Below are 16196 nucleotides of genomic sequence, written 5' to 3'. Positions count from 1 at the left end.
ACAGAGAGCGGGAAACAAAAGACTCCAGAATGAGGGGTACAGAAGGACACAGAGACAGGACCCAAAAGTAAATGAGGCAATTTTACAAGAAAATGTTCACATCAGAGCTGAATTAGAAGATTTAAAATGCAAGCTTCCAGCTGAGTATAAACCTGTGAAAGTGCATGATTAACTGAAGCTAGTCAGGATACAAACCTTCAATGCTCTCACGGAAGTCATTCCATGTGGAAACTTGGGAGAGGCCTAGAGATATTGTCACCTCAGTCATATGCAGTGGAAGTGAATGACCAAATTTGCATATCTGAACAACTGGCGAATCTGTTCCTTCATAGAAACTGGCCATTCAGGGAGAAGGCATCACTCATCAGTTGTACTGAGTACAGAACTACCATCAATCCCAGTAGTTCACGAGGCTCCAACCACAATGGAACAACAACAGTCGCCAAGACAACAACTACAATAGGAACAACACTCTGGACAAGGAATATTATCCAGATAAATAGCCAATGGCAATGCGCACATGGACTATTAAGAGAACTGCATGGTTTAAAGCCTATGTATGCAATGCATTTGCTGTGACGGACTAGTAGAACACACAGTTGTCAATGCACAAGAACAGTGGGTGTATAGTGGGTAACCTGGGTAATTCACAGTCACACAGGATCCTGCATTCATATGTGTTTTTGCTCATGAGGAAAAGAAGGATGTTTGTATTTTGAAAATGCAATGTACTCAGTATACTATCTAGCTTGCCACAGTCACGTAGTGGCTCTGCCATGAGGCTAGCCGACGGGAGGCTGCCAGTTATATTCAGTTCAATAAAGCCTCACACTGAGAGAAGGCACTGATGAAGACTCCTGTCCTTATACCTAACACACTGTTTATGGGTTCCCATAAAACAGCGAGCATCGGTTTTGTTCAGAAGAATTTACAAACTTCATGAGAAGTAAAAGACACTCGAGTTCCACTGTGTCACCCTGTTCCCAATGGAGAGCAGAGCACATGATACAAATCATTGAGTGTGTTCTTATTAAACAAATACTAGATACAAATTGGAAAAAAGATGTCAGTGGTCTCTGAATCACAAACAGGTGATTTTCTTTGTTTATTTATCATGACACATCTCACAATACTATTGGCGGAACATCATTGTTTCTGAGAAGACATCTTTTCATTGCTGAAGTCACATTTAGCATAGTCAGTAGAAGAGAGACAAGCCAGATGGAATGAGAGTCATGATAGGAATAAAGCAGAAAAAATAATTCTGAAGTTGAACCGGAAGGTGAAAGAACATCATCATAAGTGTTTCCAAGGAAGAATTCTGAACATACGTGCTCCTCACATATATTTGGTCAAGATGTTTGGTAGTGGAAAGGTTCTGTTTGTACATATAGACCATGTTTTACCTTCAAAGGTTGACTTCGAAGAGGGAGTTAGGGAGAATCAAACTAATCTGATGAATCAGCTAATTGAGATACAAGTAGAGTACCAACAGTTACTCCAACACAGGTTGTACCTGAACATAGTTCAGATAAAAGTCAGTATCAGACAGATATGTCTGATGAAATAGAAATTTTGATTGAAGATCAAGGGCAAAAATCAGTTTTCGTTGGAGAAATAAGGACACCTCCTCGGACTCAGGCCCAAATGGGTCCAGGTCCTTACCGAAGTTCTGAAAGTTTGGCTCAAGAAAGGAAGTATCTAAGGAATAGAAAGCAGTGGTTAAGTTAGATTTGCTATGTTCACGTTCATCTTTACTTTGAAAAAAGAAAAACCCAAATAAAAACTTTTTTAAAAAGTTGGATTTGTAAAAACATGAAAAACAAAAATTGTATATAAATTGTATAGAATTTAAACATTGGATAACTTTCTAACTGGTGTAATAGCATCCTCCTGTGTCCATTTGAGTATGTATGTATATCTAGTCAATCCAAAATAAACCACTCTCAGTTGGTACTTCACAAGTAGCACACTGTCTCTTTTCTGTCCTTCAAAGATATCACAAGATGTAGATGGCAGGATACACACTCAGATTCCAAGGAATTAAAGAACATTTCGAGTGATTAGACGTTAAAATAAACAAGAACTATGCTGTTCAAGTTGAGCCTGATGTAATGCACTGAGCAGCTAATACATAAGAATATTGATGCCACTCGACTTCCTTTTCAAATTACATTCCTAGAGATAAATGTGTTAGTTAATGCAGAAAAACAACAAAAGATTATTATAAAAGTGCACAGAATCAGTAAAACATGCATTAAAAGAGCAGTTGTACAGAGTTAAATTTGTTATATTGCACATTCTTAACAATGAGAATACTTTACTTCTTTGGCTTCCGTGGTGCAATATCAATTGGAGCTCCTGGTGCAGGCATGTCCTTTGGAAACATGTCAACGAACAATTCAATCCGACCCTGGAAATTGTGCAGAAAGGGTATTTAAATCAATTATCTTTAGTTGTCTGCCTCACTGCCGAATTTTCCATAGAATCTCCAGTGTTGGGAGTGGCTTTTGAGGACTGTGCTGCATTTGGAAAGTGGGGCCTTGGCAGTGGAGGTCTACGCTTTCCTTCTGGGGTTTGGCTGAGTACTCTTCCATCTCCTGGGCCACCAACAATGTAAACAATTATCTCTTCTGGCCTCCAGCTCCCCTATCTGTTGTTGTCACCCGATAGGAAAGCTACAGTGACTTCTCTGTTCAGCCCAGGACTACGAATTTTACTTGGGAGCTGACATGCATATGTAAACAAGGGCTCCACCAGCTTAGTGCCTGCTTTATAAAGCAGCTTAGCTTTTATACAGGTAAAATCAACAAACTCTAGAGATCAATTAGGAGAATTTAAGGTGGAAAATTTAAAAGCTGCAGCCTATTTCCTGGGAAAGTTCTTCACCATTATCAAAAACCACTGAAAGGACCAATGCTTTCTTTCTCCCATTATCTTCTATGAATTGAGCCAGATGCAACCATGATGCAAATCACTAATTAATTGTCAAGGTCCAGAATTAAACAACCTTTATCATTATTTCTTTGATAAGTGAGTATCAGGATGGTCTCTCATTTGCATCTCATATTGGAATTATGTTGATAGTACGATGTGACGCATGGCTTCTTGAAAAACATTCATATTTATTAGTTAATTGCCTATTAATGCAGATTACTCCTCAGTTAAAGCCCCCCCCCCCCCCCCCCCCCACCAGCTCTGACATTGCCTGGATAACAACAGTCACATTGATGTGCATAAACTTCACTTGGGTGATTTTTTTCGTGATTGTGACTGCTATCGGGTACTGTTTGTTCTTTCCATGTGGCTGTGAACAAAACACTGCTGCTTTGGTCTTTATGTTATGCAGTTATTTAGGACATTTAATTCACAATATCAGTTAGTAGCAATCATAGGCTCTCTCCTGAAATACTTTGGGAGCCTGTTCTCTGCAAGAAATCTGACCTTAAGTATATAGATGAGCCAGGTTTCATCTTAAGTTTAGATTCCTGAATAACTGAACTGAAATCAACTCTAAATAGGAATCAAACTCAAAACTTTGCTATACATCCACGGTCCTGATGAAGCGTTTTGCCCGCTGAAAGTGTGTAATTGAATTGTGAGTGTATGCTGTTCACAATTTTCCAATCCATTCTGATTAGAAAATCATAATCTATGGCCCTCCAATTTTAGATATGCATTCTTGATAGACAAGGGGCTGAATTCTCTGATTCTGAGGCTATGTCCCCACACCGGCCTGGGAACAGTGGCATTTTACGACCGAAAATACAGTGTAAAACGGCCACCCACCATCCGAGTAATTGGGGTCTAGCAGCCGAGCAGCATAGAGCACCCGCTCTAGCTGCTGAAACGGCCCGGAGAATTGCTGGGTTCATGGTCGCGCATGCGCATGGCGGACAGACCCGGCCTGCAAAATAGTGTCCTCCCGTTGGCCGGCTCGTGCACCCCGGCCACCCCCTAACAGTACCTCCAGCCCCTGACAAAATTCCCCCTGCCCGCGGATCGGCCCTCCCCTGACTGTGGTGGCCCTGGGCTGAGTCTGCAGCCGCCACACCGAGTTCCCGACGGATGAAACCACACTCGACGACGCGCATGGGGGCGGAGCGTCGGGGGGTGGGCCTCAGGCAAAGTCCTGAGGCTGTAGGTACGGAGGGGGCGGAGCATCGCGAAAGCGCATAGCCCCCGATTTGGTCGGAAACGGTTATTCTCCGGCCGATCGCCGAACGCGATTTCAGCGTCGGTGACTGGAGAATCCCGTCCAAGGTTCCTGCTGGGAGCGCACTTATAAAATTACCCCAGACAGGTTTTTTTTCCAACATCTTCTTCATGCCTCGTTTTCTGTACCTGCTCAATGCCTGGTTTCTCAGGGTTTAGCAGAGGCCTGGTTTCCACATGTTCAGGAACCAACTTGCAGCCGACTCGTGGCACATCGCCCCAGTGGTGTAGAACAATTAGGGACAAATGCTCATCAGTCTCTTTCTTTGCACCTGATTAGAAGAAATGAAAAAGGTCAGACAAGTTAAACTGACTCCTGAACTGACTACAAATATTAGTTCTGAATATTCTTCAGAGGTAAATTTATGAGGCTGCAGAGCTAGTGAAGAGCCTCAGCTGGCTGCTGCACATATTGGGACATTGAACATATCTTGATCTATTTTTTAAAAAAGCAATAAAGTTTCCAGTATGAAAACATTTTGAAGTGTACAAAACAGAAAACAACTGTACACCATTCCATCCTTAGGTTTACATCACTAACTCAGAATAATCCATAATAATAATCTTTATTATTGTCACAAGTAGGCTTACATTAACACTGCAGTGAAGTTACTGTGAAAATCCCCTGGTCGCCACATTCGGCATCTATTCGGGTACACAGAGGGAGAATTCAGAATGTCCAATTCACCGAACAAACAAATCTTTCGGGACTTGTGGGAAGAAACCAGAGCACCTGGAGGAAGCCCACGCAGACACTGGGAGAACATGGAAACTCCGCACAGACAGTGACCCAAGCTAGAGTCAAACCCGGGACCCTGACGCTGTGAAGCAACATTACAACCAGAAATAAAATAATACACTAATGAGATGGCAAATTGGAATTAACCCTTGGATTTACAGACGGTATTTGATAAGGTGCCACATCAAAGATTATTGTGGAAAGTAAAAGTTTGTGGTGTATCGGGTAACATATTAACATGGATAGAACATTGTTTTGCAGGCTGGCAGAAAACAGAGAGTCTTTGTCTGATTGGAAGGATGTTTTAAGTGGAGTTCTGTAGTGATCTGTGCTGGGGCCTGAACGGTTTACACTTTACAGCAATGACTTAGATGAGGGGAGCAAAGGCTTGGTAGCTAAATTTGCAGATTACACAAAGATAGGTAGGAAAGTATGTTGTGAAGAGGATATAAGGAGTTTGCAGACAGATAAAGATAAGTTGAATGAGCGGGCAACAATCTGGCAGAGGGAAAATATGAAGTTGTTCACTTTGGCAGGAAGAATGAGAAAAACTGCTGTAGAATTCCAAGGTGCAGAGGGATCTTGGTGTTCCGGAGCATGAACAAAAAGTTAATATGCAGGTACAGCAAGTAATTAAGAAGGGTAATGGAATGCAATTTTTTATTATGAGAGAAATTGATCATAAAAGTAAGGATGTAATGCTTCAGTTGTACAGAGCATCGGTGAGACCACATCTCGAATACCGTGTACAGTTTTGGAGTCCGTATTTAAGGAACAGTGTTAATCTGTTGGGGGCGGTTCAGAGGAGGTTTAAGAGTTTGATACCTGGAATGAGAGGGTTGTTTTATGAATAAGGGCTGGACAGACTGGGTTTGTTTCCATTGGAGTTTAGAAGAGAACTTGATTGAAAAATATAAGATCCTGTATGATGCAGAGAAGTGGCAGATGGAATACAATGTGGAAAAGTGTGAGGTTATGCACTTTGGAAGGAGGAATGGAGGCATGGACTATTTTCTAAATGGGAAAATGCTTAGGAAATCAGAAGCATGAAGGGACTTAGGAGTCCTTGTTCAAGATTCTCTTAAGGTTAACGTGCAGGTTCAGTCGGCAGTTAAGAAGGCAAATGCAATGTTAGCATTCATGTTGAGAGGGCTAGAATACAAGGCCAGGCATGTACTTCTGAGGCTGTATGGGGCTCTGGTCAGACCCCATTTGGAGTATTGTGAGCAGTTTTGGGCCCCGTATCTGAGGAAGGATGTGCTGGCCTTGGAAAGGGCCCAGAGGAGGTTCACAAGAATGATATTTGGAATGAAGAGCTTTTCATATGAGGAACGGTTCAGGACTCTGGGCCTTTACTCGTTGGAATTTAGAAGCATGAGGGGGGGATCTTATAGAAACTTATAGTTTACTGCTGACCTGGATAGAGTGGACGTGGAGAGGATGTTTCCACTTGTAGGAAAAACTAGAACCAGAGGACACCATCTCAGACTAAAGGGGCGATCCTTTAAAACAGAGATGAGGAAGAATTTCCTCAGTCAGAGGGTGGTGAATCTATGGAACTCTTTGCCGCAGAAGGCTATGAGGCCAAATCACTGAGTGTCTTTAAGACAAATATAGATAGGGTCTTGATTAATAAGAGGATCAGGGGTTATGGGGAGAAGGCAGGAGAATGGGGATGAGAGAAATATCAGCCATGATTGAATGGCGGAGCAGACTCGATGGGGAGAGAGGTCTAATTCTGCTCCTATGTCTTATGGTCTTACATATGATGAAGGCTCCAGCTAAATGGAGATGGCCTCCCAGCAAAGCAGCCTGGATGTGGGGTTGGTGAGAGCTGGGTGGGGTGGGAGGATATTGTGGGAAGGTATTTAAAAAAAAAGACACAGTGATGGGCAAGGAACGCAGCCCCTATGGCCGCAACGATTTCCTTCAAAGGTTTTAATTTTTTCTGCTATTTGCTAAAGCCTGCCTCAGCAATGATCACTGGTGGCACTGCTGAGGTACGAAGTTGGCCGACTGAATAAAATGGCAGCCCTGGTGGCAGCCACTTAATTGGCTACTGTACATAAAGTTCAAGGGGAGGCCCTGTCAGCTACCCATGTGTGACAGTGTCACGTTATTCCCTCCGCATATCGGGCTTCCTACCCGAACAGCAAAGATCTGCCTAGTGTATAATAATATAATAATAATCTTTATTGTCACAAGTAGACTTACATTAACACTGCAATGAATCTACTGTGAAATGTCTCAGGTCGATGACATTTTATCTGAACTTTAAGATGCTAGAGATGAACAGCTTTTAAGAAACTGTAGAACCTGAAGATAGGAGGGGGGAGGGGAGGAGGGATAGGACAGAAATGTCTTTGATAGGATACAAGTGGATAAATGGCAAAACTATTATTTTCATACCATTTTCATCCTCAATCTCTGTTGGCCCTGTGAAGACTCTATTAGCGACCTTCGCTCTTCCTCCTGGCCCGAAGTGAGGTCCATCGACTTTACCTTCTTTACAGAGTTTGGTTAGCAACTGTGTAGGTTTCACAGGATCTCTCCACATATTGTATCCATGACTGTGCATGGGAAGAATACATCAGTAAACGTTACCAGCCTAATGAACAAAAACTATAGAACATAACTGACTGAAGTCAAAATTCTGTTGCCGTTCTGATCTCAGTAAACTGCTACCATATTTTATTTGTCTATTAGAAGACATCTACAGTTCATAATCTGTTCCTTGGGCTGGATTTATTTAACACTCATGTGAGACTCCCTCCCTGAGGGGATCCTACACTTTCGTGTTCTTTCAAGCCTATTTCCACAAAAAACCTTGATGACCCTACTTCCTTTCCTGCCTACCATGTAAACCGGTATTGCTAATCCCTCTCCTCAGGTTCTGTAGCCTTCTCCTCCCAATCTGTCATCCTGCACCCCTCTTAAAAAAATGCTCCTTGCAAACTCTGCCCCATCAGTAACTTCTCTTTCTCTCCAGAATCCTTGAACATGCTGTCGCTTCACGAATCTAAACCCAAACTCATCTTTCCTGCAACTCCATACTTGAACCGCTCTACCAGCAGGTTTCCACCCCTATCAAAGTCACAAGTTAAATCCTGTACAGCTCTGACAAAGGCAAACGCATCCTTCCCAGCATGTCTGCAGCCTTTGAAGTAGTTGACCACACAAACCTCCAATGTGCATGCTAGCATAGTGGGAATGTTATTTGGCTAATAATCCAGATACTCGTACTAACAATCTGGAGATAAGTGTTCAAATCCTACCTCAATAGTTGATGAATTGAAATTTGGTTAATTAAATAAAAATGTGGATTTATCAGTAATTGCAGCCACAAAACTACTGAATTGTTGGAAAGATCCTCTGGTTCATTAATGTCCTTTAGGGAAGGAAATCTGCCATTCTTACCTCTTCTGACCTGCATGTGAACCCAGACTTACAGCAATGTGGTTAACTCCCAATGGCCAACTGAAATTCAATCAACCCTCTCAATTATATTCAAGGGGGCAGTTCATCACCATCTTCTCAATGGCATTATGGATGGGAAAATTAATGCTGGCTTTACTTCAAAAAAGCACCTTTTTACTGTCATCTCTCCAGTGTCACCCAAAGATCTATCCGATACTCCCTCCTATCGCTCATCTCCTATCATCCAAAATCCTAGCTTCAGTTTCCAAATATGCACTGATGATAAACGGTTCTATCTCATCACCACCTCCTTTGGTTCTCCTACTATTTCTAAACTACCAGACTATTTGTCTGACATTCAATACAGGGTTAGTGGAAATTCTTTCCAATTAAACACCGGGAAGACGGAAGTCATTGCTTTCGTACCATAAACTCCATGCCCTAACCATTAGCTCCAATCCTCTGCCTGGAAAAATCTCTGGGCTGAACCAGCCTGTCAGATGGTGTCTCTGCTGGGTTGACTACTTCCAGATCATGTTGAGCTGCTGCTTCATGTGAAATCTGGCTGTGTCAACTTTCTTCATTGGGAGCACGGCTCTCCACAGCATGTCAGTGATATAATCTATTTCCTTTGCTTGTTGCTTGCATGTCACATCCACAATCCAGAGGAAGGCCGGGATTCTCCGTCCCCCACTGCTAAGTGGTTTCACTTCCTCTTTTCTAACAGCAGAAAGCACTTAGCATTGTTGAAGTGTTCAGCAGTTGTCAATCATAACAAGAATGTTTATAAACATTGCAGTTAAGATTAAGCTGTGAAGGGAACCACTGCTAAGGTGTCAGTGCTATGGTGCCAGGAGAAAGAGCATCATTGGCAATTCTAGGGGGCGCGGACTGAAGGGTTAAAGAGGGGTGGGGCTAAAGGTGGCTGGGGGGCTGAAGGGTTTGTATGTGGGGTTGGGTCACCCTCACGTGTGCATGGTGTGGGGGGTTGACCCATTATTACCATGGTGGGGGGGAGAATGTTCCTCCTTGATGAGGGATTGGTTTGCTCCCCTTGTCAGCAGGGGGGTCAACATTTCTGGTGTGGGGGGGAAGGGGGGGTCAGCCTCCTGTATGCTAAAATCAGGATGGCCATTCAAAATGACGGTGTGTTCGGCGCTATGTATATTTTGCATAGTCAAGCGATGAGAATCCCACCTCAGCGATGCTCCCAACGCGCACAGTCCCAATTCTCTGCTGGCGGGAGCACTTGGAATCTGGAGTGGAGAATCCCAGCTGATATCTTTGTAAAGGAAGCAACGCCTTTTAAAGGTGCTTTGGAGCAGATAGTAGCTGTTTGATAAAATGCTTTTTCAGTGGCTTGTGGCCGGACTCCACTGCTACTTTGTCTCTCCCAAGCAGGTACTGATGAAAATATTCACAAGCACAAATAATAGCCAGGATCACTTTCTCGATCGGAGCATAGAGTGTTCAGTTTGCATTAATGCCCTGGCTGCTAATGACTTGTTGTCCTTGCTGAATTAGGGTTGCTCCAAGACCTGTCTTGCTGATGTCACACTACAAAGTGACTTCATCATTGACACCATAGCACTTGTGTACTGGTGCTGTCGTCACTAGTTATTTGATTCCGCTTCTTGTTCTGTTCCACAATACCACACATATACTAGGCAATGAGTTTGTGTAATGGTTCACACTTTGATGGCAAATTAGGCAACAGTTTCGATTAATAGTTCATGAATACAACCGACCATAGCACTGCTTTCACATCTATTGTGTATTTGTGCTGCAGCTTTCACCTTGTCAGGACCTTTTGTTGTCAATACATGACCTATGGACTTGAATTTAGGCATCTTCCAGTTGCATTTTTTCCTTCTTCAGCTTCGGCTTCATCTGGCGAGCTCTCACGTGCAGCCATATTAAATTACAACCATGGTCAGCTATGACTTCTTTCATTCCGTCTCCAGATCCATAGACTAGTGGGTCACCCACTATGACTTCCACTCTGGGAAGATCACTGACTACCACATGTTACCTGCGCTGATGCTCTTCAGGAGCTGTGGAAATACCAAACAGCATGAGCAACCATCTGTATCTCCTGAACGGCAACCAGGACATTGTTAGAGAGCTGCTGCTTTCATCTAGCTTTACTTGCCATTTGTTGTATCTGGAGTAGCAAAGCCTTGCTATGTTGTGGCAAGATTCCTTTGATGGTTGGCATGGAATAGTGAGATCGCCACTCATGGGATCATTTTGAAAATCAAAACCAATGCATCTACTTACTCAGCAACCACTTATTTTATGCTGTTAGGATGAAGACCATCAGGACCTGGGGACTTGTCAGCTTTTAGTTTTAATACTTTTCTCAGTACATTTTCCCTGATGATTGTAATTGTTTTAGGTTTCTCCCTCCCTTTCACCTTTTGATTCACAATTATTTCTGGGGTGTTATTTGTATCTGCTACAGTGAAGGCAGACACAAAATACCTGTTCCATTCATCCGCCATTTCCTTACTTCCCATTATTAATTCCTTAGCCTCACTCTCTAAAGAACCAGCACTCACCTGTAATTCTTTACTTTTTAACACCTGTAGACACTTTTACAATCTGTTTTTATATTTCTATCTGGCTTTCTCCCTTACTCTAATTTCTCTCCCTTTATTAATCTTTTGTCATTTTTTTGCTCTTTTTTATATTATGTCGAATCTTCTGACCTCCTTTTAATCTTTGTGAAATTGTATGCTTTTTCGTTCAATTTGATACTACCGTTAACTTCCTTAGTTGTCCATGGATGCTGTGTCCATGGATGCTGTGTCCTTCCCTCAAGTCTTTCTCTCTCATTGGAATTTATCTCTGCTGAGTGTTCTGAAATATCTCCCTAATGATGCCGCTGCATCTCTATTGAAGGGGCTGGTTTATCTCACTTGGTTTGACAGCTGGTTTAAAGGGAAAAGCAGCCCATGGTCATCTGAGACTGTGACAACTTATCTTTGGGGACCGGTTTAACTAACTTTGCTTGACAACTGGTACATGGTGCAGAGTAAAGCCAGCAGCACAGGTTCAATTCCCATTCTGGCTGAGGATATTCATGAAGGCCCGCTTTTTCAACCTTGTCCCTCGCCTGAGGTGTGGTGATCCTCAGGATAAATCACCACCAGTCGGCTCTCTCCCTCAAAGGGGAAAGCAGCCTATGGTCATGTGGCACCTATTTATTGACCTACCCTATAGCCTAATTTCCCAGTTCACTTTAGCCAGCTCTCTCTCCATTTAATAATTTAAGTTACTTAAGGTTAAAACACAACTCTTAAACTCACTGTGCTCTCCCTCAGACTGAATATAAAATTCAACCATGTTATGATCACTTTACCTAAGGGCATCTTTGCTATGAAGTCATTAGTGAATCTTGCCTCATTGCACGTTGCCAGAATAGCCTGGTCTCTGGATGGCTCAGCACTTGCAGACCAGTGCACTGAGAACACCAAAGTATTATCGTTGTATCATACTTATTTTCAAATCACTTCAAGGCCTTGCCCCTCCCTATCTCTGTAATCTCCTTCAGACCAACAACCTTCCAAGATAGCTGTCCCTGTTTTTAATTGCTTCACCGTGGCGGCCATGTCTTTGGATACCTAGGCCCCAAACCTCCTACATCTCTCAGGCTTGCTACCTCCTTTAAGGCACTCGTAACTCTTTGACCAAGCATTCGTCCATCTGATCTAATATCTGCTAATGTAACTCAGTGTCATGTTTTGTTCTATAACGCTCTCGTGAACACCTTGAGACATTTTATTACATTAAAGCTTCTATATAAATATAAGCTGTCGTTGTTGTTTTTCTTATTGTTGTTGGATTGCTCTCATTACTCTCCAGGAGAGCTTAGTAGGGAAGAACATTAACAGTTATTTGTCCAAAGGTAATTTTAAATGTATGTTAATTAAATTAAATTAAATGTTAAATTACTCACAGGGAATATTGTTGTGCAATGCCACACGTTGCTCTGTGTTTGCTGTAGTAGCGGTTTTCTAAGTCTAGTTTGGTTTCTCCAATTAGATCATCTGTACCTACTAAATCCCAGTCAAATATAGCGACTGTCAGCATGGACTCCATTGGAAATGTGGCTTCGATATCAAAAGATCTGTTTGAGCAGATAAAATCACACTGAAGTAACAAGTGATTATCGGAGCTCCAATTTTTGGATGATAACTGCCTGGTACAAAATAAATCCTTTCAATAATAATCTTTATTGTCACAAGTAGGCTTACGTTGCAATTAAATTGCTGTGAAAAGCCCCTAGTCGCCACATTCCGGCGCCTGTTCGGGTACACAGAGGGAGAATTCAGAATGTCCAAATTACCTAACAGCACATCTTTCGGGACTAGTGGGAGGAAACTGGAGCACCCGGAGGAAACCCATGCAGACACGGGGAGAACGTACAGACTCCGCACAGACAGTGACCCAGCCGGGAATAGAATGTGGGACCCTGGCACTGTGAAGCCACCGTGCTAACCATTGTGCGACCGTGCTGCCCTGTGCACATGTAACCACATTCCATAATATCCATTCAGACTCTGGAATGTTGCTGTATGAAGTGTGGTCAGGTGGAACTTTGTCCTACTACTTAGCTTCTGCCAGGGCCCTGTCCCACATTGAGTAAGACAATTCCGTCCCGGGGAAAAGCATTGATCTCTTTAGCGATACCCAGTGTGAAGGCTGGAAACCTGGAGTGGCATTCTGCAGTTATGTCAATAGGGGGAGCCAGAGTTATGTTTTGGCCAATGATGAACATAGTTTACTTACATTCACTGACTTGAATGAAGTTAAATTTCAAGTGGAGCGACCCAATTTACAGCCTGAATTGATTACAAAATTTGTGCCTGATTTCAACAGATGCAAGTTCCCTTGGGGTTATCAAGGGAATGTAGTGCTAACCACTGTGCCACCGTGCTGCCTGGAAAGTTCTAGTTTTAATGGCTGGCTTATTGCCACAGAATCACCTAGCATAGGAAGAGGCTATTTGGCCCATTATTTCTCTGCTGGCTCTTTGACAGAACTCTCCAAAACATCCCACTCAAATATCAATGATTTCTTAATGATGTGACAGCATCGGATGCTCTGTGTGACAAAGTACCTAACTTCTCAAGAATAGGTTTATGGTCTTGTTATCTTGAACACTGAAAATCTATCTCTGTATTTTGTGGACTCTTCAACAGGACTTACTTGCCAAAGACAGGATTGAGTTGCTTGGAGATGTAGTTCTCCTTGTCTTTGATTTCTGTCTTGCCTAATTTAATGACGATGTACGGATCTGCTTTGCCATTGATGTCAGCTGGGTGCAACTCTGTGGCCTAAATGGACAGGTAAGGCAAAACAAAAACAAGAATCGTCAGATTAGCTCGCTGAAATTTGATGAATGACAAAGAATTAAAACAAATGACCGTAAGCACTGTAATTCAAAGGAAACAAGAAATTAGGGATATTGATTTGGTGATTCTGCTGCAGCTATTGGTGCTTATTAACTCAATTTTAGATGAATAAATAATATTTAGTATTTAATCAAATGTTGCCACATAATTAAATTGATAGCCTATAGTTGTAAAAGAAATTTATTTGAAATGTCCAGAGGGTCTTTCCCAATTGCCCATTGTAGCTTAGGTGGAAATCTGAAACAAAAGGGTGTAAATAACTGGTCCTGTAGAGATTTTACTGATCTTCCTTTGAAGTTAGGGCAGGAGACTGGGGACAGTCCATGAACATTCTGCCCGCTTATCACTTCAATATAAAATGTTTTGTGAACAAATATCTGGGTTTTCAGTGAAGGAACCATTGTAACTTTTTCCTTGTATAACATTACAATTCATTCATTAGTCAGATTATGTCCAACTTTCTTATTGAGGGTTCATGAATAGGAGTGGCCTGGAGCCCTGGGATTAAAATAGTTGTGTTACTGGGCCACCATTGAGGTTCAGGGTAAAAAACATCTTGTGAACTATATCTCTCACCCCACAATGCTTAACAAAGTTGGGATTAGCACTTGGGGTGGAAACATGAATTTCTGTAGAATCAGCAAAACTGATATTGTTGCCAGTGCTGTAGGTGGGTGCTATCTAGTTCACTGTTTAACGTTAGTTAATTTAATTCAATGAATCAATTAAAAAAAGAAAAAATATTGAGTAATGTTTGAAAGAAATAACCATTTTGGATGATAAGCAGAATCTATTCAAATGTTATGGCTAAAATAAATATCTATAAAAAGGAAACCCAGGACCTCCTTTGACTCAATTGGTAACCACTTACCCTTACTACATAAACTCTGACTAAAACATTGACAAGATCATTGTTCGGAATTCCCTGAAACATTCCAAATGTGGGTTCATAACCTGCTTCTCGAGCGACATCATCTGGTAGAGGTACTTTGTATACACAGACGGAGCCCTGCATTGTATTTTTGAAAACAAAAGAATTGATAAGATAAAACAAAATTTAAAAAAAATTAGAATCAGTAGTCATGCAAGTCAATTAATGTATTTAAATCTACATCAACTTAATTGATCGAGGTAACACAAGTCTAGTTACTTGATGCTGGATTCTGTTAAACTATTTTATTTGCAGAGGCTGACCAAAAGGATAATCTTTGTATGTAAAATATGGGCCGGGATTCTCCAGTTCTGACGCCGGCGTGAAAAGTGGCGCGAGCAACTCCGGCTTCAACGGGCCTCAACCGGCAGCTATCCACCCCTTCCTAGGGGGCTAGTATGGCACCGGAGTGGTGTGCGCAGTTCCGGCGCCCGAAAGACGGCGCGCCACGGCCGGCGCAAGTTCACGCATGCTCGCCATGGCTGGAGCGAGTTTACGCATGCGCGTGGGTTCCCGTCTCCACGCCGGCCCCCGGGCAATATGGCGGAGCCCTACAGGGACCCGGTGGAGGAACATAGATCCCCACGGAACTAGCCCGCCCACCCACCAGGACGGCCCCCGCAGACAGAACTTTGAGGACCCACTGGGTGGGACCATATGTAACCCACGCCTGCGGGACTCGGCCGAAGTCGGCGGGCACTCGGCCCGTAGAGGCCCGGAGAATCGCTGGGGGGGGGGCGCTTTCAACGGCCCCCGACCGGCGCAGCGGCGATCCCGCGGGCGCCCCAAAATCGGCGCCGGAGAATCGTTGACGTGGCGTCGGGGCGGCGTGGCGCGATTCTTGATCGGGTCGGAGAATATCGGCCATGCTCTATTCTCTTTAGTTATTGAATAATCTTAAAACATTATAAACAGAGAATGTCTCTATACATTTTGCTGTTCACAGCTTCCTCCTGTATGAATTCAATATACCCCAGTGAAAATGGTCTCACATCAGCAAATGACTGACACACTCTTGTCAATTTCTCATTTTCCTTTGAACTAACTGAGCAACCAATTATTTAAACATATTGGGCGCGATTCTCCGGAAAATTTTCTGAGTGTGGTAGCGAGCTTCCTGGTGCTTGGCCCAGCGAGGCCGGCAACTCAATTCAATGTTAATTGGTCCACTTAACGAGACCTCACGGGCATTTCGCCACAAATAAAGGCTCGCCAGCTGATTTGCCGGGATGTGTTCACTAGCCCTCCGCTAACAAGGTCGACCAACACTTAAGCTGCACTTGCTCAACCAACCTCAGCCGGCTTGCAACAATGGCGCTGAGGAGACCAGCCCCAAGATTCGGGGACATTGACCTGGGGAGGCCCCTGGACGCAATGCAGGCCTAGAAGAATGTCATGTTCGACGTAGGATCCCGGACACTGACCCACAAGGCAGCCAGTGCTGCCTGGGATGATCCATCCCTCCGACTGATCA

At 43.1% G+C, this 16196-nt stretch overlaps 1 protein-coding gene across 12 annotated transcripts in view; it reads right to left on the bottom strand.

The window, feature by feature from the left end:
- Positions 1-16196, bottom strand: part of otofa (otoferlin a) — a 532520-nt gene that overhangs the window by 50678 nt on the left and 465646 nt on the right. For all 12 annotated transcript variants that reach the window (XM_072498930.1, XM_072498920.1, XM_072498925.1 and 9 more), the window contains 6 exons: positions 14663-14800; positions 13586-13713; positions 12333-12503; positions 7364-7524; positions 4345-4487; positions 2325-2413 (listed from right to left, as the gene is read on the bottom strand). In XM_072498930.1, the coding sequence (XP_072355031.1) occupies positions 2325-2413; positions 4345-4487; positions 7364-7524; positions 12333-12503; positions 13586-13713; positions 14663-14800 (830 nt within the window). The remainder of the gene's footprint in view (positions 1-2324; positions 2414-4344; positions 4488-7363; positions 7525-12332; positions 12504-13585; positions 13714-14662; positions 14801-16196) is intronic.

The sequence above is a fragment of the Scyliorhinus torazame genome, chromosome 4, assembly GCF_047496885.1.
Source record: "Scyliorhinus torazame isolate Kashiwa2021f chromosome 4, sScyTor2.1, whole genome shotgun sequence".
NCBI lineage: Eukaryota > Metazoa > Chordata > Chondrichthyes > Carcharhiniformes > Scyliorhinidae > Scyliorhinus > Scyliorhinus torazame.
Note: the sequence above shows the minus strand (reverse complement) of the source record. Positions and strands in the feature narration are given on the sequence as shown.